Here is a 26825-nt window from a genome sequence, read left to right as displayed (position 1 = left end):
AGAGAAACCTGTATAAAGGAGATGAGGAGAAGGCATTCTAAGATCCAACAAGTGTGAAAAGCCTGTGCATCAAACTGCTGTCCATAGGAACCAAAGCTAAGAAAATTCATTGTGAATATCCTGGTCCAGGGTATTGTGTGCTTTGCCTGGGTCTGTTGAAATCTATCTTGTTTTACTGCTGCCTTAACGGAGGTGTAACTGTGAACTAGATTAATTAGGGGAGTTAGGAGTTATTATAATAGTAATTTGTAGACCTATGTATGTGCTTGAAATCTTTTCTTCTTTTAATAAATGTTTAATTTAGTTTTTTAAAAAACCTCCAAGACTCAGTGGTCTTATTACTACTGAATTCAAGGCACGCACCGCGAAATAAAAGTACCAATTACAAAGCAGTTGTGGCAGCTGTTTAAAGTTTCCCTCTGGGATTTGAGCAGTTCGGAATTTACCATCTGCTGTGCCATAACAGTCTATCTGACACTTATTGCTCACTGGATGCTCTCCTTCTGCAGTCGTCATTATAATAGTCACAAACCTTTTATCAATTACGGAGTTGGCGGAACCAACCTGTGGTATTGTGTTTTGGACTGGTCTGCTGATATCTCTCCAATGACCATCTGTACAGGTTTGTTTTGCTTCTTTGTCACCAAACACTTGTCATATGAATTGATTCTGCTTCTTGCAGCTAAAACACTGCTTTTCCCACGCCGAGCAATTCCTCTATTCCTTAGTATGATGTCGATTGCAGTACTTAGATCCTGCCCTTTGCCGGCGATTGCTCTGCTCTCTTAGCCAGGAATGTCTCTCAGCACAATGTATCTCCTGCTCTGCCATACATGTGCTCCGGCTGATGCTTTACAACTTCTGCATTTCTACACACATCTATTGCTTTCTTGAGCGCCTGTTTCTTATCTTTCAGTAGACTTTCTCTCACTGAGAGGTCTCATTTGCCTGAGACTAATCTATCTTTAATCAGTGTAATCACAGTTGTAATGTAGGAAACACAGCAGTCAATTTGAGCATAGCACAATCCCACAGACAGCAATGTGTTAATGACCAGATAATCTGTTTTTTGTGATGCTGATTGACAGATAAATATTGGTCAGGTCACATTCATGCCAAGTAAATGGTAAATGGCTATTTCCAGCACAAGAGAGTCTAATCACCTCCCCTTGACATGCAATTGCAATTAAATCATTGAACACCCCCAGCCCCCACCATCAACATCCTAGGAGTCATAAAAACACAGAGATAAAAACAAAAAAACTGCGGATGCTGGAAATCCAAAACAAAAACAAAAACAGAATTACCTGGAAAAACTCAGCAGGTCTGGCAGCATTAGCGGAGAAGAAAAGAGTTGACGTTTCGAGTCCTCATGACCCTTCGACAGAACTTGAAGTTCTGTCGAAGGGTCATGAGGACTCGAAACGTCAACTCATTTCTTCTCCGCCGATGCTGCCAGACCTGCTGAGTTTTTCCAGGTAATTCTGTTTTTGTTTTTGTTCCTAGGAATCATAATGGTTGGAAGCTAAACTGGACTAGCCATATAAACTCTGTGGCTACAAGAGCAGGTCAGAGGCTGGGAATCCTGCACAAGTGGCTTACCTTCCCATTCCCCAATGCTTGTCCACCAACTTCAAGGCACAAGTCAGGTGTGTAAGGAATACTCTCCACTTACCTGGAGGACTGCAGCTCAAAAATACTGATATCTAATAATGTGACTCAGGCTGGAATTTTCCAGCCTCCCCATCCCACAGCAGTTTGTCCTGCAGCGGGGCCGGCAAGTCATTGAGGGGCTGAAAGATTCCAGCCTCAGTGTCAAGTTATGTTTGATAACGTTCCTATGAAGCATCTGTGATATGGAGTCACATGGACCAGGAACACAAAGTGTGATTGTTGGAGATTCTGTTTCTATGATTGGCTAGATGAGACTAGATCCACTGTAGGCAGTCCCACAGAGCTGATGAGTTGGGGCGTTGCGTAGTGTGATTACCTGCTTCAACAGCTGCAGTAACAACAAGGATGAACAATAACATTATCATGCCTAATTCTTGACTTTGGTGAGCTCTGCTTTAAAGCTTCCATATAAACGCAGGTTGTTGAAATTTCACTGCTAGATTATTGTTAGGCAAGTGCATCAAGGGATCTGGAAAAGTGGTGGATATAGAGTTGAGGTACAGATAAACCATGATCAAACTGAATAGCAAAGCAGGCTTGAGAGGCTGAATGGCCTACTTGTATGTTCCTATAAATGACACTGATTTTCTCCATGCAATAATTTGTACTTTTTCTAATAAAACGGTCATATAATTAGTTGGCTTCAAGGTTCATTTTTGTTAAACAGCAGAATAGCATGAGATAAATTTCTCTCACTCTCAATTTAATACATTTTCCAAAGTTTTAGGGCACAAGTCCTTTTTGAAATAAGGTCCAGCTGAATGTTATTGCCAGGAAATTCGATACAACACACATCAGACCAAAATCAGCTCTCACAGTCAAAACCCCTGGTCAAAATGCCAGGTCCAAGAGGCTGGCACTTTCAACTAAAAGCTTTGGCAAAGGCATTAAAATGTAACAGACAAGTATTATGAAATCTGTATTTATTTTGAAATGTGTTGAAACCTTATTTGGAATATTAGAATTTTGTTACTTAGGGGTAAATAGCAGATTCAAATGATTTCAAAGAGGATATTGAGCAGATTTATGGGGCCATAAAACTAATAAAATTGCGACTGGGTGATCCAAGTCTGTCATGACAGCTGACAGTGTCACAGACAGTCACAGATAAATGTTTGGAATGAAAAGGTGAAGACTAGCTGCAGGACCCAGATGTGGTCTATTTTCTTTAAAAAGGTTGAAAAATAAATTCACTTGTTGTGAGAGGGAACAAATCTTTTGGATATGAACTGGAAAAAGGAAAACTGGATGAATATTCCACTCCATTTGGCAAGGCTGCTGGAACTACTTTTGGGATTTTTACCGTGCGTTTGGCTTAAATCAGCTAACCACGCAGATGTGTGAGATGGAGACTAGGCTCTTCCTGCTTTATGGGGCTTAGTCCCACAGTGGGAAAGTTCAGCTGCCTCAGCAGAGCCCAGGATTGGACCTGGGATGTTCCTGTTCTGAGAGACTTGGTACCACACTAGATGGTATGTGTACTCATTCAGCCCACAACTGAATTCTTCTTTTGGAAACTGAGGTTTTTTAAAATTTCTGTCAATTTTCAGCTTTAATTAAAATCTGCTGGAACTTCAAAGAGAGGAAAATGTTTTTTAAAAAATCTGAATTTTTTACTGTTTTAGTTTCTCCTCTCTTGAAGAATGTTAAAAGTTAATAAATTCAGCTGCTGAGGAAGCTGGTCTGGTGCTGGTCTTGGCTGTTTTTGCAAGTACCTGATGCAGAGAGGCATCAGCGGTATAAACCCTCTGAACTAAAATTTAGTTAGAAAGTCCAGTAAAGCTTTATGGAACTTGTCTGGCTCATCGAGGTAACAAGCATGACGTGCTGCTGGTATTTTGAAGACAGTGTGATGCGGAAGGTGTTTTAAATTCTTCAGGGACTGCAAACCAAGATTTGTGTCCAGTTCTCCGAATACAATCAGGGTCGGGGTCTGCGAACAGAAACACAAATTTAAGTTCCCAGTGTGAAACAGTATTATCTTTGTCAGCACAATCCTGCTGAGCCACACAAAGAAAGAACCCCCCATTTCTAAAACACCTTTCACAAGCTCAGGATGTCTCTTTACAGCACTTTACAGCTAATACAATGTTTCAGAACTGGTCATCCCTGTTGTAATGTAGGAAAAACAGCAGTCAATTTGCACACAGCAAGCTCCCACAAATAGCAGAAATAAATGACCAAATAATGTAATGTAATTTGACCTCACGGTCCCAGGCATATGGTCCGAGAGATGTCAAGCCATGCATATCAATCTACAATCTCCGTTCCAGATGTTCAATTTGGAATTGTCATTTTTGCAACAATCTTAAAATGTATTTTCCTGAATAGAGGCAAACATTAGTCAAACATAGGAAAAGGAGGAAGCCCATTTAGCCCCTTGAGCATGTTCTGCCCTTCAATGAGATTATGGCTCATCTGTTACCTAACTTCAATTAGCCCATCTATGCCCCATATCCCCTCATACCTTCAGAAAATAAAATCTATCAATCTCAGATTTAAAATTAACAATTGATTGAGCATCCACTGTTTCTTCGGGAAGACAATTTCAAACTTCCAGCATCCGTTGTGTGTAGGATTTCCTAATTTGACTCCTGCAAGGGCTGGCTTTAATTTTTAGGCAAAGCCCCTTAGTTCTAGACTCCTCAACCAGTGGAAATAATTTCTATATACCATGTCTGTTTCCCTTAACATCTTGAAAACTTCAAATAAATCATTCCTTAAACTTCTAAGTTCCAGGCAATACAAACCTAGTTTGTGATTTCTCCTTACAATTTAACCCTTTTAGTCCAGGTACCATTCTGATAGATCTACACTCCCTCCAAAGCCATGCCCAGAATAGTACTGGTAGGAATGACCATCGCACAGTCCTTATGGAAACCAAGTCTCGCCTTCACAATGAGGACACCATTCATTGTATCGTGTGGGATAGATTCATAGCAGATGTCAGACTAAGTGGGATAGATTCGGAACATTGGTAGCAGCTCAAAACTGGGCATCCATAGGGTGCTTCGGACCATCAACAACAGTACAATTATACACAACCATAATCTGTAACCTCATGACCCAGGCATATCCCCCACTCCACCAGTACCATCAAACCAGGAGATCAACCCTGGAGCAAGGAGGAATGTAGGAGAGCCTGCCTGGAGCAGCACCAGACATGCTTGAAAATGAGATGCCAACCTGGTGATGCATGCATGCTAAACAGCGGAAGCAGCAATGAAATGGACAGAGCTAAGCAATCCCACAACCAATGGATCAGATCAAAGCTCTGCAGTCCTGCTGCAACCAGTTGTGAATGGTGCTAGATAATTGAACAACTTACAGGAGGAGAAAGTTCCACAAATATCCCCATCCTCAAAGATGTGGGAACCCAGCACGTGAGTGCAAAAGATAAGGTTGAAGAACTTGAACTATCTTTAGTCAGAAGCGCCGAGCGGATGATTAATCTTGGCCTCCTTCTGCATTCCCGGCATCATAGATGCCTTTTTTCAGCCAATACGATGCACCTCACATGATAGAACAAAAGGGCTGAATGCACTGGATAATATGAAGGTTATGGGTCCTAACAATATTGCAGCAGTAGTACTGAAGGCTTGTGCTCCAGAACTAACTGCACTCCCAGCCAAGCTATTCCTGTACAGCTACAACACTGGCATCTGCCCGGCTATGTGGAAAATTGCCCAGGTATGTCCTGTACACAAAAAGTAGAACAAGTTCAACCCAGCCAATTACGACCCCATCAGTCAACTCTCCGTCATCAGTAAAGTGATGGAAGGGGTCATCTACAGTGCTATCAATTACTTACTATGCACTTACTTACCAATAACGTATTCACTGACATTCAGTTTGGATTCCGCTGGGTCACTCAGCTCCTGACCTCATTATAGCCTTGGTTCAAATATGGACAAAAGAACAGAGGTGAAAGTGACTGTCATGACACCAAGGCAGCATTTGACCGAGCGTAGCATCAAGGAGCCCTAGCAAAACTGGGTTCAATGGAAATCAGAGGGAAAACTCTCCGCTGGTTGGAGTCACACCTAGCACAAAGGAAGATGGTTGTGCTTGTTGGAGGTCAATCACCTCAGTGCCAGAGCATCGATGCAGGAGTTCCTGAGGGTAGTGTCCTTGGCCCAGCCATCTTCAGCTGTTCCATCAATGACCTTCCTTCCATCATAAGGTCAGAAGTGGAGATGTTCGCTGATCTTCAGCATCATTCACGACTCCTCAGATACTGAAGCAGTCCATGTCCAAATGCAGCAAGACCTGGACAATATCCAGGTTGGGCTAACAAGTGGCAAGTAACATTCATGCCACACAAGTGCCAGGCAATGTCCATCTCCAACAAGAGAGGATCCAACCATCGCCACTTAACGTTCAAGGGCATTGCCATCACTGAATCCCCTACTATTAACATCCTGGGGATTACCATTGACCAGAAACTGAACTGGAGTAACCATATAAATACCGTGGCTACAAGAGCAGGTCAGAGGCTAGGAATCCTGCGACGAGAACTCACCTCCTGACTCTCCAAAGTCTGTCCACCATCTACAAGGCACAAGTCAGGAGTGTGGTGGAATACTCCCCACTTGCTTGGATGAGTGCAGCTCCCACAACACTGAAGAAGCTCAACACCATTAAGGACAAAGTAGCCCGCTTGATTGGCACCACATCCACAAACATTCACTCCCTCCACCACTGACGCTCAGTAGCAGCAGTGTGTACCATCTACAAGATACACTGAAGCAACTCATCATGGCTCCTTCGACAGCACCTTCCAAACCCACGACCAATACCATCTAGAAGGACAAGGGCAGCAGATAGATGGGAACACCGCCACCTGGAAGTTCCCCTCCAAGTCACTCACCATCCTGACTTAGAAATATATCACCATTCCTTCACTGTCGCTGGGTCAAAATCCTGGAACTCCCTCCCTAACAGCGCTGTGGGTGTACCTACACCACATAGACTGCAGCGGTTCTAGAAGGCAGCTCACCACGACCTTCTCAAGGGCAACTGGGGGTGGGCAATAAATGCTGGCCCAGACAGCGATGCCCACATCCTGTGAATTAATAAAAAAAAGATCCATTCTCACCCCACCAAAACTGGCCCTTCTCCAATTAATTATTTTAACTTTAGATTGCTCCTTGTCCTTTTCCATAGCTAATCTAAACCTTATGATACTAAGATCACTGTTTTTTAAGTGTTCCTCTACTAGCCTTTAATCCACTTGACCCACCTCAAGTCGTGGGTCAAGGAATGTTGGAGGATTAGGGGTGGGGAATTCCGGGCATGCAAAATTACCAAAATGGGGGAAACTGAAGGAGGCATCCTGGTAGGAAAGATGGGTCGACAAGGGGTAAAAAGTAAAAGAAGGAAAAAGGAGGAAAAATAAGTGATTGACTCATGTATAGAATGACAGCCAAAACATACATAACTGAATACAGGGAAATATAATCAGGGAGTAGGCCAAAGTAGTTTCCTAGATCAGGATACCCAGGTTGGTCTGATTCCTGGACTGGGTGGTACATTCCATGGCGCCTCAAGGGCTACCTGTAAGATGCAATTTCTGCCCTCATTAATCATCCATATTGCAAGTTACTGATACTAACACATCTTGATGTGCTGATTTGGGATTTAGTCACCAAGAACAGCCCTTTCCAAACATCCAGAACAACAACATTTCAAAAGGCGAAACCAGTGAATGGGAACTAAGAAGGCAAAGGACCGGATGACATCAGCTTTGTGAGCTGAATAGCCAGTACTCAGGCCGTCTGCAGCCTACAGGCCACAGTGTGGTTAATGCTCACCTAGACTACAGGAGTGAAGAAGAAGTGAGCCACAATAACAGATGTTTGAAGGAAAGCAGCTTACCTGGATTTTCTGATACTGTTTGGCACTGTAGTGATTTGTTCCAACTGGAGCAATAGGGATGAAGCCCTTCAGTCGCTGGTTCTGAAACATCAGAAATGGGATGGAGAAGTGACCACTCATGGATGGACTGACCAGGACTGGAGTCTGCAGTCCTACAGCGTTCAGGAAAGCCAACAGGAAGTCAGCTCTGTCCTTGTCCACTTTCCCAATCTCCAAGTGTGGGGTATTCCCAAACCCTATTGAACAAGACATTAATCAGTTACCCACAGATAAAATGCTCTTTACACTAGCAGTTCCCAAATTGTAGGTTGCAGCCTCCGATGGGGTCACAAAGATTGTTTTTGGGATTGCAAGCTGTCCCTCCTCTGAGCAGCAAAGGTGACTGTGGCGAGGAGATCCAATCCGGAGGCTCTGGTGGGACAGCCCTGGCTCGATTGTATCAATGCTGCTGAACAGAATTTGAGCGGTGAGTGCAAAGTGCTCTTTAGCCTTGAAACCAGTTTTAGTAGTGTTTGCCAAGCAGCTCTGGGATGGTTGGGTGCCAACTTAGAGCAGGCAAAGGCCAGCAACTGTAACTGTGTGACTTACTGAGAGCAAGAAAAACCAGGAGGTCATGTGGCTGAGCCGGAGGGTGAGTGGCAGCCTCAAACTTTACTGTGTTTCTGCTCCTATTGTACAGGCTATATAATCCAAGCTGGAGACTCTGAATTGCAGACACTGGCAACTCAACCAAAAGAGGCGAAAGAAGCTGGTTACAATGTGTTTCCGTGCGAGGGTGAGCAAGGGTGAGAGGGTGAGGGGCTGCGCGAGACTGAGAGGGTGAGTGAGGCTGCTTGAGGGTGAGCGAGGCTGCAGGAGGGTGAGCGAGGCAACACGAGGGTGAGCGAGGCAGCGGGAGGGCGAGCGAGGCTACGCGAGGGCGAGCGAGGCTACGCGAGGGTGAGCGAGGCAGCGGGAGGGCGAGTGAGGCTACGCGAGGGTGAGCGAGGCTACACGAGGGTGAGCGAGGCTGCGCGAGAATGAGAGGGTGAGCGAGGCGGCGGGAGGGTGAGACAGGATGAGCGAGGGTGAGTGAGGCTGCGCAAGGGTGAGAGGGTGAGCGAGGCTGCGGGAGGGAGAGTGAGGCTGCGGGAGGGTGAGAGAGTGAGCGAGGGTGAGAGGGTGAGAGAGTGAGGCTGCGGGAGGGTGAGAGAATGAGAGGGTGTGCCAGGCTGCGCGAGAGTGAGAGGGTGAGGAAGACAGCGCAAGGGTGACTGAGAATGAGCGAGGCTGCGTGAGGGCGAGTGAGGCTGCGGGAGAGTGAGTGAGGCTGCAGGAGGGTGAATGAGGCTGTGCGAGGATGAGCGAGGCTGCGCGAGGGTGAGTGAGGCTGCGCGAGGGTGAGTGAAGCAGCACGAGGGTGAGTCAGGCTGCGCGAGGGTGAGTGAGGCTGCGCAAGGGTGAGCGAGGCTGCGCAAGGGTGAGAGAGTGAGAGGGCAAGCGAGGCTGTGTGAGGGTGATAGGGCGAGTGAGGCTGTGAGAGGGTGAGAGAGTGAGAGGGCGAGTGAGGCTGCGTGAGGGTGAGAGAGTGAGATTGCGAGTGAGGCTGCGCGAGGGTGAGATTGTGAGAGGGCAAGTGAGGCTGCACGAGGGTGAGAGTGAGATTGCGAGTGAGACTGCACAAGGGTGAGCGAGTCTGCACGAGGGTCAGAGAGTGAGAGGGTGAGGGAGGCTGCGCGAGGGTGAGAGAGTGAGAGGGAGAGTGAGGCTGCGTGAGGGTGAGATTGTGAGAGGGCAAGTGAGGCTGCAGGAGGGTGAGAGAGTGAGAGGGAGAGTGAGGCTGCGCGAGGGTGAGCGAGGCTGCGTGAGGGTGAGAGAGTGAGAGGGAGAGCGAGGCTGCACGAGGGTGAGAGAGTGAAAGGGTGATCGAGGCTGCGCGAGGGTGAGTGAGTGAGAGGGTGAGCGAGGCTGCGTGAGGGTGAGAGAGTGAGAGGGAGAGCGAGGCTGCGTGAGGGTGAGAGAGTGAAAGGGTCATCAAGGCTGCGCGAGGGTGATTGAGTGTGAGGGTGAGCGAGGCTGCGTGAGGGCGAGTGAGTGAGAGGGACAGCGAGGCTGCGCGAGGGTGAGCGAGGCTGCGCGAGGGTGAGAGAGTGAGAGGGTGAGAGGGCAAGTGAGGCTGCGCGAGGGGGAGTGAGGCTGCGCGAGGGTGAGAGAGTGAGCGAGGGTGAGAAGGTGAGAGATTGAGAGGGTGAGCGAGGGTGAGAGAGTGAGAGAATGTGCCAGGCTGCGCGAGAGTGAGAGGGTGAGGAAGACAGCGCAAGGGTGTCTGAGAATGAGCGAGGCTGAGTGAGGGCGAGTGAGGCTGCGGGAGGGTGAGTGAGGCTGCAGGAGGGTGAGTGAGGCTGCAGGAGGGTGAGTGAGGCTGCAGGAGGGTAAGTGAGGCTGTGCGACGATGAGCGAGGCTGTGGGAGGGTGAGTGAGGCTGCGTGAGGGTGAGAGAGTGAGAGGGTGAGAGGGCGAGTGAGGCTGCGCGAGGGGGAGTGAGGCTGCGTGAGGGTGAGAGAGTGAGTGAGGGTGAGAAGGTGAGAGAGTGTGAGGGTGAGCGAGGGTGAGAGAGTGAGAGGATGTGCCAGGCTGCGCGGGAGTGAGAGGGTGAGGAAGACAGCGCAAGGGTGACTGAGAATGAGCGAGGCTGAGTGAGGGTGAGTGAGGCTGCGGGAGGGTGAGTGAGGCTGCAGGAGGGTGAGTGAGGCTGCGTGACGGTGCGTGAGGCTGTGCGACGATGAGCGAGGCTGTGAGAGGGTGAGTGAGGCTGTGGGAGGGTGAGTGAGGCTGCGTGAGGGTGAGTGAGGCTGCGCGAGGGTGAGTGAGGTTGCGCAAGGGTGAGTGAGGCTGCACGAGGGTGAGTGAAGCTGCGCGAGGGTGAGTGAGGCTGCATGAGGGCGAAAGAGTGAGAGTGCGAGTGAGGCTGTGTGGGGGTGAGAGAGTGAGAGTGCGAGTGAGGCTGTGTGAGGGTGAGCGAGGCTGCGTGAGGGTGAGAGAGTGAGAGGGTGATCGATGCTGCGCGAGGGTCAGAGTGAGAGGGTGATCGAGGCCACGTGAGGGTGAGAGAGTAAGAGGGAGAGCGAGGCTGCGTGAGGGTGAGAGAGTAAGAGGGAGAGCGAGGCTGTGCGAGGGTGAGCGAGGGCGAGTGAGTGAGAGGGAGAGCGAGGACGAGCGAAGCTGCATGAGGGTGAAAGAGTGAGAGGGTGAGAGAGTGAGAGAGTGAGAGAGTGAGAGTGAGAGAGTGAGCGAGGGTGAGTGGGTGAGCGAGTGAGAGGGTGAGCGAGGCTGCATGAGGGTGAGAGAATGAGAGGGTGAGCGAGGCTGCGTGAGGGTGAGAGAGTGAGAGGGTGAATCGAGGGTGCACGAGGGTGAGCGAGGCTGCGTGAGGGTGAACGAGGCTGCGCGAGGGCGAGTGAGTGAGAGGGAGAGCGAGGCTGCGTGAGGGTGAGCGAGGCTGTGTGAGGGTGAGAGAGTGAGAGGGTGAGGGAGGCTGCATGAGGGTGAGCGAGTGAGAGGGCGAGTGAGGCTGCGCAAGGGCGAGTGAGGCTGCGTGAGGGTGAGCGAGGCTGCGCGAGGGCAAGAGATTGAGAGGGAGAGCGAGGCTGTGCGAGGGTGAGCGAGGCTGCGCGAGGGTGAGAGAGTGAGAGGGTGAGTGAGGCTGCGCGAGGGTGAGTGAGGCTGCGCGAGGACAAGCGAGGCTGCATGAGGGTGAGCGAGGCTGCGTGAGGGTGAGTGTGAGAGGGTGAGCGAGGCTGCGCGAGAGTGAGTGAGGCTGCAGGAAGGTGAGTGAGGCTGCGCGAGGGTGAGTGAGGCTGCGCGAGGGTGAGCGAGGCTGCGCGAGTGCGTGTGAGTGAGAGGGTGAGGGAGGCTGCGTGAGGGTGAGAGAGTGAGAGGGAGAGCGAGGCTGCGCGAGGGTGAGAGAGTGAGAGGGAGATCGAGGTTGCGCGAGGGTGAGCGAGGCTGCGCGAGAGTGAGAGTGAGAGGGTGAGCGAGGCTGCGCGAGGCTGCATGAGGGTGAGTGAGGCTGCGCAAGGGTGAGAGAGTGAGAGGGTGAGCGAGGCTGCATGAGGGTGAGTGAGGCCGCGTGAGGGTGAGAGAGTAAGAGGGCGAGTGAAGCTGCGTAAGGGTGAGAGTGAGAGGGTGAGCGAGGGTGAGTGAGGCTGCAGGAAGGTGAGTGAGGCTGCGCGAGAGTGTGAGGCTACGCGAGGGTGAGAGAGTGAGAGGGAGATCGAGGTTGCGCGAGGATGAGCGAGGCTGCGCGAGAGTGAGAGTGAGAGGGTGAGCGAGGCTGCGCGAGGCTGCATGAGGGTGAGTGAGGCTGCGCAAGGGTGAGAGAGTGAGAGGGTGAGCGAGGCTGCATGAGGGTGAGTGAGGCCGCGTGAGGGTGAGAGAGTAAGAGGGCGAGTGAAGCTGCGTAAGGGTGAGAGTGAGAGGGTGAGCGAGGGTGAGTGAGGCTGCAGGAAGGTGAGTGAGGCTGCGCGAGAGTGTGAGGCTACGCGAGGGTGAGAGAGTGAAAGGGCGAGTGAGGCTGCGCAAGGGTGAGAGAGTGAGAGGGTGAGCGAGGCTGCGCGAGGGCGAGTGAGGCTGTGCGATGGTGTGCGAGGCTGCGCAAGGGTGAGAGAGTGAAAGGGCGAGTGAGGCTGCCTGAGGATGAGAGAGTGAGAGGGCGAGCTAGGCAGCGTGAGGGTGAGTGAGTGTGAGAGGGTGAGCGAGGCTGCACGAGGGGGAGCGAGGCTGCGCGAGGGCGATCGAGGTTGCGAGAGGGCGAATGAGGCTGCGCGAGGGGGTGAGTGTGAGCGAGGGTGAGCGAGGGCGAGCGAGGGCGAGCAAGGCTGCGTGAGGGTGAGAGAGTGAAAGGGCGAGTGAGGCTGTGCGAGGGTGAAAGAGTGAGAAGGTGATCGAGGCTGCGGGAGGGAGAGTGAGGCTGCGGGAGGGTGAGGGAGGCTGCGGGAGGGTGAGAGAGTGAGAGGGTGATCGAGGCTGCGGGAGGGCGAGCGAGGCAGCGGGAGGGCGAGCGAGGCAGCAGGAGGGCGAGCGAGGCTGCGTGAGGGTGAGTGAGGCTGCGCGAGGGTGAGTGAGGCTGCTCGAGGGTGAGCGAAGCTGTGCGAGGGCGAGCGAGGCTGCGTGAGGGTGAGTGAGGCTGCACGAGGATGAGCGAGGCTGCGCGAGGGTGAGAGTGTGAGAGGGTGAGTGGGGCTGCGCGAGGGTGGGAGTGAGAGGGTGAGCGAGGGTGAGCGAGTGAGAGGGTGAGCAAGGGTGAGAAGGTGAGCGAGGCTGCGCAAGGGTGAGAGGGTGAGCGAGGCTGTGCAAGGGTGAGAGAGTGAGAGGGCGAGTGAGGCTGCGCGAGGGTGTGAGAGTGAGAGGGCGAGTGAGGCTGCGCGAGGGTGTGAGAGTGAGAGGGCGAGTGAGGCTGCGCGAGGGTGAGAGAGTGAGAGGGCGAGTGAGGCTGCGTGGGGGGAACGAGGCTGCGCGAGGGTGAGAGAGTGAGTGAGGTTGCATGAGGGTGAGCGAGGCTGCGTGAGGATGAGAGGGTGAGCGAGGCTGCGTGAGGGTGAGAGGATGAGCGTGGCTGCGTGAGAGTGAGAGGATGAGCGAGGCTGCGAGAGGGTGAGACAGTGAGAACGCAAGTGAGGCGGCATGAGGATGAGAGAGTGAGAGGGTGAGTGAGGCTGCGTGAGGGTGAGTGAGGCTGCACGAAGGTGAGAGAGTGAGAGGGTGATCTAGGTTGCGTGAGGGTGAGCGAGGCTGCGTGAGGGTGAGCGAGGCTGCACGAGGGTGAAGGAGTGAGAGGGTGAGCGAGGATGTGTGAAGGTGAGAGAGTGAGAGGGTGAGCGAGGCTGCGTGAGGGTGAGAGAGTGAGAGGGTGAGCGAGGTTGCGCGAGGGTGAGACAGTGAGAGGGCGAGTGAGGCTGCGTGAGGGTGAGAGTGAGAGGGTGAGTGAGGCTGCAGGAAGGTGAGTGAGGCTGCGCGAGGGTGTGAGGCTGCGCGAGGGTGTGAGGCTGTGCGAGGGTGTGAGGCTGCGCGAGGGTGTGAGGCTGCGCGAGGGTGAGAGAGTGAGAGGGTGAGTGAGGCTGCGCGAGGGCGAGTGAAGCTGCGCGAGGGCGAGTAAGGCTGCGCGAGGGTGAGTGAGGCTGCGTGAGGGCGAGCGAGTCTGCGCGATGGTGTGCGGGGCTGCGCGAGGGTGAGAGCGTGAAAGGGCGAGTGAGGCTGTGCGAGGATGAGAGAGTGAAAGGGCGAGTGAGGCTGTGCGAGGATGAGAGAGTGAGAGCGTGAGCGAGGCTGCGCGAGGGCGAGTGAGTGAGAGGGTGAGCGAGGCTGCGCAAGGGCGAGTGAGTGAGAGGGTGAGCGAGGCTGCGCGAGGGTAAGCGAGGCTGTGTGAGGGTGAGAGAGTGAGAGAGTGATCGAGGCTGTGGGAGGGAGAGTGAGGCTGTGCGAGGGCGAGCGAGGCAGCGGGAGGGCGAGTGAGGCTGCGCGAGGGTGAGCGAGGCTGCGCGAGGGTGAGCGAGGCTGCGCGAGGGCGAGCGAGGCTGCGCGAGGGCGAGCGAGGCTGCGCGAGGGTGAATGAGGCTGCTCGAGGGTGAGCGAAGCTGCGTGAGGGCGAGCGAAGCTGCGTGAGGGCGAGCGAGGCTGCGGGAGTGTGAGCGAGGCTGTGCGAGGGTGAGAGTGAGCGAGGGTGCACCAGGGTGATAAGGTGAGCGAGGCTGCGCGAGGGTGAGAGTGTGAGAGGGTGAGCGAGGGTGAGCGAGTGAGAGGGTGAGCGAGGCTGCGCGAGGGTGAGCGAGTGAGAGGGTGAGCAAGGGCGAGAGGGTGAGCGAGGCTGCGGGAGGGTGAGTGAGGCTGCGGGAGGGTGAGTGAGGCTGTGGGAGGGCGAGCGAGTGAGATTGTGAGCAAGGGTGATAGGGTGAGCGAGGCTGCGCGAGGGTGAGTGAGGCTGCGCGAGGGTGGGCGAGGCTGCGCGAGTGTGAGTGAGGCTGCGCAAGGGTGAGCAAGGCTGCGCGAGGGTAAGTGAGGCTGCGCGAGGGCGAGCGAGGCTACACAAGGGTGAAAGGGTGAGTGAGGCTGCAGGAGGTAGAGAGGGTGAGTGAGGGTCCGCGAGGGTGAGAGGGTGAGAGGGCAAGTGAGGCTGCGCGAGGGTGAGAGAGTGAGAGGGCGAGTGAGGCTCCGTGAGGGCGAGCGAGGCTGCGTGAGGGTGAGAGTGTGAGCGAGATTGCGCGAGGGTGAGAGAGTGAAAGGGTGAGTGAGGCTGCGCGAGGATGAGAGGGCGAGTGAGGCTGCGCGAGGGTGAGAGAGTGAAAGTTCGAGTGAGGCTCCGCAAGGGCGAGTGAGGGCGAGCGAGGCTGCGCGAGGGTGAGAGGGTGAGCGAGGCTACGCGAGGGTGAGAGGGTGAGCGAGGCTGCGCAAGGGTGAGAGGGTGAGAGGGCGAGTGAGGCTGCGCGAGGGTGAGCGAGGCTGCGCAATGGTGAGAGAGTGAGAGGGTGAGAGGGCGAGTGAGGCTGTGCGAGGGTGAGGGAATGAGCGAGGGTGAGAGGGTGCGAGAGTGAGAGGGTGAGCGAGGGTGAGAGAGTGAGAGGATGTGCCAGGCTGCGCGAGAGTGAGAGGGTGAGGAAGACTGCGCAAGGGTGACTAAGAATGAGCGAGGCTGAGTGAGGGCGAGTGAGGCTGCGGGAGGGTGAGTGAGGCTGCAGGAGGGTGAGTGAGGCTGCGTGAGGGTGAGTGAGGCTGCGTGAGGGTGAGTGAGGCTGTGCGACGATGAGCGAGGCTGTGGGAGGGCGAGTGAGGCAGCACGAGGGTGAGTGAGGCTGCGCGAGGGTGAGTGAGGCTGCGCGAGGGTGAGTGAGGTTGCGTGAGGTTGCGTGAGGCTGCGCGAGGGTGAGTGAAGCTGCGCGAGGGTGAGTGAGGCTGCATGAGGGCGAGCGAGGATGCAGGAAGGCGAGTAAGGCTGCGTGAGAGTGAGTGAGGCTGCGTGAGGGTGAGCGAGGCTGCGCGAGGGTGAGAAAGTGAGAGGGCAAGCGAGGCTCCGCGAGGGCGAGCGAGGCTGCATGAGGGTGAGAGAGAGCGAGGGTGAGTGAGGCTGTGCGAGGGAGAGGGTGAGAGGGCGCGTGAGGCTGCACGATGGTGAGAGGGCGAGTGAGGCTGCATGAGGGTGAGAGAGTGAGAATGCGAGTGAGGCTGTGTGAGGGTGAGAGAGTGAGAGGGTGATCGATGCTGCGCGAGGGTCAGAGTGAGAGGGTGATCGAGGCCACGCGAGGGTGAGAGAGTAAGAGGGAGAGCGAGGCTGTGCGAGGGTGAGTGAGGGCGAGTGAGTGAGAGGGAGAGCGAGGGCGAGCGAAGCTGCATGAGGGTGAAAGAGTGAGAGGGTGAGAGAGTGAGCGAGGGTGAGAGGGTGAGCGAGTGAGCGAGTGAGCAAGTGAGCGAGTGAGCGAGTGAGCGAGTGAGCGAGTGTGAGGGTGAGAGGGTGAGAGAGTGAGAGAGTGAGAGAGTGAGCGAGGGTGAGTGGGTGAGCGAGTGAGAGGGTGAGCGAGGCTGCGTGAGGGTGAGAGAATGAGAGGGTGAGCGAGGCTGCGCGAGGATGAGAGAGTGAGAGGGTGAATCGAGGGTGCGCGAGGGTGAGCGAGGCTGTGTGAGGTTGAGAGAGTGAGAGGGTGAGGGAGGCTGCATGAGGGTGAGCGAGTGAGAGGGCGAGTGAGGCTGCGCAAGGGCGAGTGAGGCTGCGTGAGGGTGAGCGAGGCTGCATGAGGGCAAGTGAGGCTGCAGGAAGGTGTGAGGCTGCGCGAGGGTGAGCGAGGCTGCGCGAGGGCGAGAGAGTGAGAGGGTGAGCGAGGCTGCGTGAAGGTGAGTGAGGCTGCAGGAAGGTGAGTGAGGCTGCACGAGGGTGAGTGAGGCTGCGCGAGGACAAGCGAGGCTGCATGAGCGTGAGCGAGGCTGCGTGAGTGTGAGAGGGTGAGCGAGGCTGCGTGAGGGTGAGAGGGTGAGCGACGCTGCGCGAGGGTGAGAGAGTGAGAGGGTGAGCAAGGCTGCGCGAGGGTGAGAGAGTGAGAGGGCAAGCGAGGCTCCGCGAGGGCAAGCGAGGCTGCGTGAGGGTGAGAGAGAGAGAGGGCAAGTGAGGCTGTGCGAGGGAGAGATTGAGAGGGCGCGTAAGGCTGCGCGAGGGTGAGAGGGCGAGTGAGGCTGTATGAGGGTGAGAGAGTGAGAGTGCGAGTGAGGCTGTGTGAGGGTGAGCGAGGCTGCGTGAGGGTGAGTGAGAGGGTGATCGATGCTGCGCGAGGGTCAGAGTGAGAGGGTGATCGAGGCCACGCGAGGGTGAGAGAGTAAGAGGGAGAGCGAGGCTGTGCGAGGGTGAGCGAGGGCGAGTGAGTGAGAGGGAGAGCGAGGGCGAGCGAAGCTGCATGAGGGTGAAAGAGTGAGAGGGTGAGAGAGTGAGCGAGGGTGAGAGGGTGAGCGAGTGAGCGAGTGTGAGAGAGTGAGAGAGTGAGAGAGTGAAAGAGTGAAAGAGTGAGCGAGGGTGAGTGGGTGAGCGAGTGAGAGGGTGAGCGAGGCTGCGTGAGGGTGAGAGAATGAGAGGGTGAGCGAGGCTGCGCGAGGGTGTGAGGCTGCAGGAAGGTGAGTGAGGCTGCGCGAGGGTGAGAGAGTGAGAGGGTGAATCGAGGGTGCGCGAGGGTGAGCGAGGCTGCGTGAGGGTGAGCGAGGCTGCGCGAGTGCGAGTGAGTGAGAGGGAGAGCGAGGCTGCGCGAGGGTGAGCGAGGCTGTGTGAGGGTGAGAGAGTGAGAGGGTGAGGGAGGCTGCATGAGGGTGAGCGAGTGAGAGGGCGAGTGAGGCTGCGCAAGGGCGAGTGAGGCTGCGTGAGGGTGAGCGAGGCTGCGCGAGGGCAAGAGAGTGAGAGGGAGAGTGAGGCTGCGCGAGGGTGAGCGAGGCTGCATGAGGGCAAGTGAGGCTGCAGGAAGGTGTGAGGCTGCGCGAGGATGAGCGAGGCTGCGCGAGGGCGAGAGAATGAGAGGGTGAGCGAGGCTGCGTGAGGGTGAGTGAGGCTGCAGGAGGGTGAGTGAGGCTGCAGGAGGGTGAGTGAGGCTGCGCGAGGGTGAGTGAGGCTGCGCGAGGACAAGCGAGGCTGCATGAGCGTGAGCGAGGCTGCGTGAGGGTGAGAGTGTGAGAGGGTGAGCGAGGCTGCGTGAGGGTGAGAGTGTGAGAGGGTGAGCGAGGCTGCGCGAGGGTGAGAGAGTGAGAGGGCAAGCGAGGCTCCGCGAGGGCGAGCGAGGCTGCGTGAGGGTGAGGGAGGGAGAGGGCGAGTGAGGCTGTGCAAGGGAGAGATTGAGAGGGAGAGCGAGGCTGTGCGAGGGTGAGCGAGGCTGCATGAGGGCAAGTGAGGCTGCAGGAAGGTGTGAGGCTGCGCGAGGGTGAGCGAGGCTGCGCGAGGGTGAGAGAGTGAGAGGGTGAGTGAGGCTGCGCGAGGGTGAGTGTGGCTGCAGGAAGGTGAGTGAGGCTGCGTGAGGGTGTGAGGCTGAGTGAGGGTGAGCGAGTCTGCGCGATGGTGTGCGAGGCTGCGCGAGGGTGAGAGTGAAAGGGCGAGTGAGGCTGCGCGAGGGTGAAAGAGTGAGAGGGTGAGAGAGTGAGCGAGGGTGAGAGGGTGAGCGAGTGAGCGAGTGAGCGAGTGTGAGAGGGTGAGAGAGTGAAAGAGTGAGAGAGTGAGTGAGGGTGAGTGGGTGAGCGAGTGAGAGGGTGAGCGAGGCTGCGTGAGGGCGAGAGAATGAGAGGGTGAGCGAGGCTGCGCGAGGGTGAGAGAGTGAGAGGGTGAATCGAGGGTGCGCGAGGGTGAGCGAGGTTGCAGGAAGGTGAGTGAGGCTGCGCGAGGGTGAGTGAGGCTGCGCGAGGACAAGCGCGGCTGCATGAGCGTGAGCGAGGCTGCGTGAGGGTGAGAGTGTGAGAGGGTGAGCGAGGCTGCGTGAGGGTGAGAGAGAGAGGGCGAGTGAGGCTGTGCGAGGGAGAGAGTGAGAGGGCGCGTGAGGCTGCGCGAGGGTGAGAGGGCGAGTGAGGCTGCATGAGGGTGAGAGAGTGAGAGTGCGAGTGAGGCTGTATGAGGGTGAGCGAGGCTGCGTGAGGGTGAGAGAGTGAGAGGGTGATCGATGCTGTGCGAGGGTCAGAGTGAGAGGGTGATCGAGGCCACGCGAGGGTGAGAGAGTAAGAGGGAGAGCGAGGCTGTGCGAGGGTGAGCGAGGGCGAGTGAGTGAGAGGGAGAGCGAGGGCGAGCGAAGCTGCATGAGGGTGAAAGAGTGAGAGGGTGAGAGAGTGAGCGAGGGTGAGAGGGTGAGCGAGTGAGCGAGTGAGCGAGTGTGAGAGAGTGAGAGAGTGAGAGAGTGAGAGAGTGAGAGAGTGAGCGAGGGTGAGTGGGTGAGCGAGTGAGAGGGTGAGCGAGGCTGCGTGAGGGTGAGAGAATGAGAGGATGAGCGAGGCTGCGCGAGGGTGAGAGATTGAGAGGGTGAGCGAGGTTGCGTGAGGGTGAGTGAGGCTGCAGGAAGGTGAGTGAGGCTGCGCGAGGGTGAGTGAGACTGCGCGAGGACAAGCAAGGCTGCATGAGCGTGAGCGAGGCTGCGTGAGGGTGAGAGTGTGAGAGGGTGAGCGAGGCTGCGCGAGGGTGAGTGAGGCTGCAGGAAGGTGAGTGAGGCTGCGCGAGGGTGAGTGAGGCTATGCGAGGGTGAGCGAGTGAGAGGGTGAGGGAGGCTGTGCGAGGGTGAGGCTGCGCGAGGGTGAGCGAGGCTGCGCGAGGGTGAGAGTGTGAGAGGGTGAGCGAGGCTGCGTGAGGGTGAGAGTGTGAGAGGGTGAGCGAGGCTGCGCGAGGGTGAGTGAGGCTGCAGGAAGGTGAGTGAGGCTGCGCGAGGGTGAGTGAGGCTATGCGAGGGTGAGCGAGTGAGAGGGTGAGGGAGGCTGCGCGAGGGTGAGGCTGCGCGAGGGTGAGCGAGGCTGCGCGAGGGCGTGCGAGTGAGAGGGTGAGGGAGGCTGCGCGAGGGTGAGAGAGTGAGAGGGAGAGCGAGGCTGCGTGAGGGTGAGAGAGTGAGAGGGAGATCGAGGTTGCGCGAGGGTGAGCGAGGTTGCGCGAGAGTGAGGGTGAGAGGGTGAGTGAGGATTTGCAAGGGTGAGAGAGGCTGCATGAGGGTGAGTGAGGTTGCGCGAGGGTGAGAGAGTGAGAGGGTGAGCGAGGATTTGCAAGGATGAGAGAGGCTGCGTGAGGGTGAGCGAGGCTGCATGAGGGTGAGTGAGGCTGCGCGAGAGTGAGAGAGTGAGAGGTTGAGCGAGGATGCGCAAGGGTGAGCGAGGCTGCATAAGGGTGAGTGAGGCTGCGGGAGGGTGAGCGAGGCTGCGCGAGGATGAGAGAGTGAGAGGGCGAGTGAGGCTGCGCGAGGGTGAGAGAGTGAGAGGGTGAGCGAGGCTGCGCGAGGGCGAGCGAGGCTGCGCGAGGGTGTGATGCTGCGCGAGGATGAGAAAGTGAGAGGGTGAGCGAGGCTGCGCAAGGGCGAGTGACGCTGCGCGAGGGTGAGTGAGGCTGTGTGAGGGTGAGCGAGTCTGCGCAATGGTGAGCGAGGCTGCGCGAGGGCGAGAGAGTGAAAGGGTGAGCGATGCTGCGCGAGGGCGAGAGAGTGAAAGGGCGAGTGAGGCTGCGCGAGGATGAGAGAGTGAGAGGGTGAGCAAGGCTGCGCGAGGGCGAGTGAGTGTGAGAAGGTGAGCGAGGCTGCGCGAGGGCGAGTGAGTGAGAGGGAGAGCGAGGCTGCGCGAGGGCGAGCGAGGCTGTGTGAGGGTGAGAGAGTGAGAGGGTGAGGGAGGCTGCATGAGGGTGAGCGAGTGAGAGGGCGAGTGAGGCTGCGCAAGGGCGAGTGAGGCTGCGTGAGGGTGAGCGAGGCTGCGCGAGGGCAAGAGAGTGAGAGGGAGAGCGAGGCTGCGCGAGGGTGAGCGAGGCTGCATGAGGGCAAGTGAGGCTGCAGGAAGGTGTGAGGCTGCGCGAGGGTGAGCGAGGCTGCGCGAGGGCGAGAGAATGAGAGGGTGAGCGAGGCTGCGTGAGGGTGAGTGAGGCTGCAGGAAGGTGAGTGAGGCTGCATGAGGGTGAGTGAGGCTGCGCGAGGGTGAGAGAGTGAGAGGGTGAGCGAGGATTTGCAAGGGTGAGAGAGGCTGCGTGAGCGTGAGCGAGGCTGCATGAGGGTGAGTGAGGCTGCGCGAGGGTGAGTGAGGCTGCGCGAGGACAAGCGAGGCTGCATGAGCGTGAGCGAGGCTGCGTGAGGGTGAGAGTGTGAGAGGGTGAGCGAGGCTGCGTGAGGGTGAGAGTGTGAGAGGGTGAGCGAGGCTGCGCGAGGGTGAGAGAGTGAGAGGGCAAGCGAGGCTCCGCGAGGGCGAGCGAGGCTGCGTGAGGGTGAGGGAGAGAGAGGGCGAGTGAGGCTGTGCAAGGGAGAGATTGAGAGGGAGAGCGAGGCTGTGCGAGGGTGAGCGAGGCTGCATGAGGGCAAGTGAGGCTGCAGGAAGGTGTGAGGCTGCGCGAGGGTGAGCGAGGCTGCGCGAGGGTGAGAGAGTGAGAGGGTGAGTGAGGCTGCGCGAGGGTGAGTGTGGCTGCAGGAAGGTGAGTGAGGCTGCGTGAGGGTGTGAGGCTGAGTGAGGGTGAGCGAGTCTGCGCGATGGTGTGCGAGGCTGCGCGAGGGTGAGAGTGAAAGGGCGAGTGAGGCTGCGCGAGGGTGAAAGAGTGAGAGGGTGAGAGAGTGAGCGAGGGTGAGAGGGTGAGCGAGTGAGCGAGTGAGCGAGTGTGAGAGGGTGAGAGAGTGAAAGAGTGAGAGAGTGAGTGAGGGTGAGTGGGTGAGCGAGTGAGAGGGTGAGCGAGGCTGCGTGAGGGCGAGAGAATGAGAGGGTGAGCGAGGCTGCGCGAGGGTGAGAGAGTGAGAGGGTGAATCGAGGGTGCGCGAGGGTGAGCGAGGTTGCAGGAAGGTGAGTGAGGCTGCGCGAGGGTGAGTGAGGCTGCGCGAGGACAAGCGCGGCTGCATGAGCGTGAGCGAGGCTGCGTGAGGGTGAGAGTGTGAGAGGGTGAGCGAGGCTGCGTGAGGGTGAGAGAGAGAGGGCGAGTGAGGCTGTGCGAGGGAGAGAGTGAGAGGGCGCGTGAGGCTGCGCGAGGGTGAGAGGGCGAGTGAGGCTGCATGAGGGTGAGAGAGTGAGAGTGCGAGTGAGGCTGTATGAGGGTGAGCGAGGCTGCGTGAGGGTGAGAGAGTGAGAGGGTGATCGATGCTGTGCGAGGGTCAGAGTGAGAGGGTGATCGAGGCCACGCGAGGGTGAGAGAGTAAGAGGGAGAGCGAGGCTGTGCGAGGGTGAGCGAGGGCGAGTGAGTGAGAGGGAGAGCGAGGGCGAGCGAAGCTGCATGAGGGTGAAAGAGTGAGAGGGTGAGAGAGTGAGCGAGGGTGAGAGGGTGAGCGAGTGAGCGAGTGAGCGAGTGTGAGAGAGTGAGAGAGTGAGAGAGTGAGAGAGTGAGAGAGTGAGCGAGGGTGAGTGGGTGAGCGAGTGAGAGGGTGAGCGAGGCTGCGTGAGGGTGAGAGAATGAGAGGATGAGCGAGGCTGCGCGAGGGTGAGAGATTGAGAGGGTGAGCGAGGTTGCGTGAGGGTGAGTGAGGCTGCAGGAAGGTGAGTGAGGCTGCGCGAGGGTGAGTGAGACTGCGCGAGGACAAGCAAGGCTGCATGAGCGTGAGCGAGGCTGCGTGAGGGTGAGAGTGTGAGAGGGTGAGCGAGGCTGCGCGAGGGTGAGTGAGGCTGCAGGAAGGTGAGTGAGGCTGCGCGAGGGTGAGTGAGGCTATGCGAGGGTGAGCGAGTGAGAGGGTGAGGGAGGCTGTGCGAGGGTGAGGCTGCGCGAGGGTGAGCGAGGCTGCGCGAGGGTGAGAGTGTGAGAGGGTGAGCGAGGCTGCGTGAGGGTGAGAGTGTGAGAGGGTGAGCGAGGCTGCGCGAGGGTGAGTGAGGCTGCAGGAAGGTGAGTGAGGCTGCGCGAGGGTGAGTGAGGCTATGCGAGGGTGAGCGAGTGAGAGGGTGAGGGAGGCTGCGCGAGGGTGAGGCTGCGCGAGGGTGAGCGAGGCTGCGCGAGGGCGTGCGAGTGAGAGGGTGAGGGAGGCTGCGCGAGGGTGAGAGAGTGAGAGGGAGAGCGAGGCTGCGTGAGGGTGAGAGAGTGAGAGGGAGATCGAGGTTGCGCGAGGGTGAGCGAGGTTGCGCGAGAGTGAGGGTGAGAGGGTGAGTGAGGATTTGCAAGGGTGAGAGAGGCTGCATGAGGGTGAGTGAGGTTGCGCGAGGGTGAGAGAGTGAGAGGGTGAGCGAGGATTTGCAAGGATGAGAGAGGCTGCGTGAGGGTGAGCGAGGCTGCATGAGGGTGAGTGAGGCTGCGCGAGAGTGAGAGAGTGAGAGGTTGAGCGAGGATGCGCAAGGGTGAGCGAGGCTGCATAAGGGTGAGTGAGGCTGCGGGAGGGTGAGCGAGGCTGCGCGAGGATGAGAGAGTGAGAGGGCGAGTGAGGCTGCGCGAGGGTGAGAGAGTGAGAGGGTGAGCGAGGCTGCGCGAGGGCGAGCGAGGCTGCGCGAGGGTGTGATGCTGCGCGAGGATGAGAAAGTGAGAGGGTGAGCGAGGCTGCGCAAGGGCGAGTGACGCTGCGCGAGGGTGAGTGAGGCTGTGTGAGGGTGAGCGAGTCTGCGCAATGGTGAGCGAGGCTGCGCGAGGGCGAGAGAGTGAAAGGGTGAGCGATGCTGCGCGAGGGCGAGAGAGTGAAAGGGCGAGTGAGGCTGCGCGAGGATGAGAGAGTGAGAGGGTGAGCAAGGCTGCGCGAGGGCGAGTGAGTGTGAGAAGGTGAGCGAGGCTGCGCGAGGGCGAGTGAGTGAGAGGGAGAGCGAGGCTGCGCGAGGGCGAGCGAGGCTGTGTGAGGGTGAGAGAGTGAGAGGGTGAGGGAGGCTGCATGAGGGTGAGCGAGTGAGAGGGCGAGTGAGGCTGCGCAAGGGCGAGTGAGGCTGCGTGAGGGTGAGCGAGGCTGCGCGAGGGCAAGAGAGTGAGAGGGAGAGCGAGGCTGCGCGAGGGTGAGCGAGGCTGCATGAGGGCAAGTGAGGCTGCAGGAAGGTGTGAGGCTGCGCGAGGGTGAGCGAGGCTGCGCGAGGGCGAGAGAATGAGAGGGTGAGCGAGGCTGCGTGAGGGTGAGTGAGGCTGCAGGAAGGTGAGTGAGGCTGCATGAGGGTGAGTGAGGCTGCGCGAGGGTGAGAGAGTGAGAGGGTGAGCGAGGATTTGCAAGGGTGAGAGAGGCTGCGTGAGCGTGAGCGAGGCTGCATGAGGGTGAGTGAGGCTGCGCGAGAGTGAGAGAGTGAGAGGGTGAGCGAGGATGCGCAAGGGTGAGCGAGGCTGCATGAGGGTGAGTGAGGCTGCAGGAGGGTGAGCGAGGCTGCGCGAGGATGAGAGAGTGAGAGGGCGAGTGAGGCTGCGCGAGGGTGAGAGATTGAGAGGGTGAGCGAGGCTGCGCGAGGGCGAGCGAGGCTGCACGAGGGTGTGAAGCTGCGCGAGGATGAGACAGTGAGAGGGTGAGCGAGGCTGCGCAAGGGCGAGTGACACTGCGCGAGGGTGAGTGAGGCTGTGTGAGGGTGAGCGAGTCTGCGCGATGGTGTGCGAGGCTGCGTGAGGGTGAGCGAGGCTGCGTGAGGGTGAGCGAGGCAGCGCGAGGGCGAGAGAGTGAAAGGGTGAGCGAGGCTGCGCGAGGGCGAGAGAGTGAAAGGGTGAGCGAGGCTGCGCGAGGGCGAGAGAGTGAAAGGGCGAGTGAGGCTGCACGAGGGTGAGAGAGTGAAAGGGTGAGCGAGGCTGCGTGAGGGCGAGTGAGTGTGAGAGGGTGAGTGAGGCTGCGCGAGGGCGAGTGAGGCTGCGCGAGGATGAGTCAGGCTACGGGAGGGTGAGCGAGGCTGCGCAAGGGTGAGCGAGGCTGCGGGAGGGTGAAGGAGTGAGAGGGTGAGCGAGGATGTGTGAGGGTAAGAGAGTGAGAGGGTGAGCGAGGCTGCGTGAGGGTGAGAGAGTGAGAGGGTGAGCGAGGTTGCGCGAGGGTGAGACAGTGAGAGGGGGAGTGAGGCTGTGTGAGGGTGAGAGTGAGAGGGTGAGTGAGGCTGCAGGAAGGTGAGTGAGGCTGCGTGAGGGTGTGAGGCAGCGCGAGGGTGAACGAGTCTGCGCGATGGTGTGCGAGGCTGCGCGAGGGTGAGAGTGAAAGGGCGAGTGAGGCTGCGCGAGGGTGAGAGAGTGAGAGGGTGAGCGAGGCTGCGCGAGGTCGAGCGAGGCTGCGCGAGGGTGAGTGAGTGAGAGGGTGAGCGAGTCTGCACGAGGGTGAGTGAGGCTGTGCGAGGGTGAGCGAGACTGCGCGAGGATGAGAGAGTGAAAGGGTGAGCGAGGCTGCGCGAGGATGAGAGAGTGAGAGGGTGAGCGAGGCTGCGCGAGGGTGAGAGAGTGAAAGGGCGAGTGAGGCTGCGCGAGGATGAGAGAGTGAGAGGGTGAGTGAGGCTGCGTGAGGGCGAGTGAGTGAGAGGGTGAGCGAGGCTGCGCGAGGGTGAGCGAGGCTGTGTGAGGGTGAGAGAGTGAGAGAGTGATCGAGACTGCAGGAGGGAGAGTGAGGCTGTGCGAGGGCGAGCGAGGCTCCGCGAGGGCGAGCGAGGCAGCGGGAGGGTGAGTGAGGCTATCCGAGGGTGCGTGAGGCTGCGCGAGAGTGAGTGAGGCTGCGGGAGGGCGAGCGAGTGAGCGTGTGAGCAAGGGGATAAGGTGAGCGAGGCTGCGCGAGTGTGAGCGAGGCTGCGCGAAGGTGAGTGAGGCTGAGCGAAGGTGAGTGAGGCTGCGCGAAGGTGAGTGAGGCTGCGCGAGGGTGAGCGAGGCTGCGCGAGGGTGAGCGAGGCTGCGCGAGTGTGAGCGAGGCTGCGCGAGGGTGAGCGAGGCTGCGCGAGTGTGATCGAGGCTGCGCGAGTGTGAGCGAGGCTGCGCGAGGGTGAGCGAGGCTGCGCGAGGGTGAGCGAGGCTGCGCGAGGGCGAGTGAGGCTGTGCGAGGGTGAGTGAGGCTATGCGAGGGTGAGCGAGTGAGAGGGTGAGGGAGGCTGCGCGAGGGTGAGGCTGCGCGAGGGTGAGCGAGGCTGCGCGAGGGCGTGCGAGTGAGAGGGTGAGGGAGGCTGCGCGAGGGTGAGAGTGTGAGAGGGAGAGCGAGGCTGCGTGAGGGTGAGAGAGTGAGAGGGAGATCGAGGTTGCGCGAGGGTGAGCGAGGCTGCGCGAGAGTGAGAGTGAGAGGGTGAGAGAGGCTGCGTGAGGGTGAGCGAGGCTGCATGAGGGTGAGCGAGGCTGCGCGAGGGTGAAGGAGTGAGAGGGTGAGCGAGGATGTGTGAGGGTGAGAGAGTGAGAGGGTGAGTGAGGCTGCGTGAGGGTGAGAGAGTGAGAGGGTGAGCGAGGTTGCGCGAGGGTGAGACAGTGAGAGGGCGAGTGAGGCTGCGTGAGGGTGAGAGTGAGAGGGTGAGTGAGGCTGCGCGAGGGTGAGTGAGGCTGCAGGAAGGTGAGTGAGGCTGCGTGAGGGTGTGAGGCAGCGCGAGGGTGAGCGAGTCTGCGCGATGGTGTGCGAGGCTGCGCGAGGGTGAGAGTGAAAGGGCGAGTGAGGCTGCGCGAGGGTGAGAGAGTGAGAGGGTGAGCGAGGCTGCGCGAGGTTGAGCGAGGCTGCGCGAGGGTGAGAGTGAGAGGGTGAGCGAGTCTGCACGAGGGTGAGTGAGGCTGTGCGAGGGTGAGTGAGGCTATGCGAGGGTGAGCGAGTGAGAGGGTGAGGGAGGCTGCGCGAGGGTGAGGCTGCGCGAGGGTGAGCGAGGCTGCGCGAGGGCGTGCGAGTGAGAGGGTGAGGGAGGCTGCGCGAGGGTGAGAGTGTGAGAGGGAGAGCGAGGCTGCGTGAGGGTGAGAGAGTGAGAGGGAGATCGAGGTTGCGCGAGGGTGAGCGAGGCTGCGCGAGAGTGAGAGTGAGAGGGTGAGAGAGGCTGCGTGAGGGTGAGCGAGGCTGCATGAGGGTGAGCGAGGCTGCGCGAGGGTGAAGAAGTGAGAGGGTGAGCGAGGATGTGTGAGGGTGAGAGAGTGAGAGGGTGAGTGAGGCTGCGTGAGGGTGAGAGAGTGAGAGGGTGAGCGAGGTTGCGCGAGGGTGAGACAGTGAGAGGGCGAGTGAGGCTGCGTGAGGGTGAGAGTGAGAGGGTGAGTGAGGCTGCGCGAGGGTGAGTGAGGCTGCAGGAAG

The 26825-nt window shown here is 58.2% G+C and overlaps 1 protein-coding gene across 2 annotated transcripts in view; it reads right to left on the bottom strand.

Annotated features, from left to right (window-relative positions):
- Nucleotides 1–2307: 2307 nt before the first annotated feature.
- The window catches only part of abhd14a (abhydrolase domain containing 14A), a 105826-nt gene continuing 81308 nt past the window's right edge, over nucleotides 2308–26825 (bottom strand). For both annotated transcript variants that reach the window (XM_041190828.1, XM_041190829.1), the window contains exons 4-5: nucleotides 7552–7787; nucleotides 2308–3607 (exon numbers count right to left, since the gene is read on the bottom strand). In XM_041190828.1, the coding sequence (XP_041046762.1) occupies nucleotides 3428–3607; nucleotides 7552–7787 (416 nt within the window). In that variant the 3' untranslated portion in view covers nucleotides 2308–3427. The remainder of the gene's footprint in view (nucleotides 3608–7551; nucleotides 7788–26825) is intronic.

Source organism: Carcharodon carcharias, chromosome 7, assembly GCF_017639515.1.
Source record: "Carcharodon carcharias isolate sCarCar2 chromosome 7, sCarCar2.pri, whole genome shotgun sequence".
Classification (NCBI taxonomy): domain Eukaryota; kingdom Metazoa; phylum Chordata; class Chondrichthyes; order Lamniformes; family Lamnidae; genus Carcharodon; species Carcharodon carcharias.
Note: the sequence above shows the minus strand (reverse complement) of the source record. Positions and strands in the feature narration are given on the sequence as shown.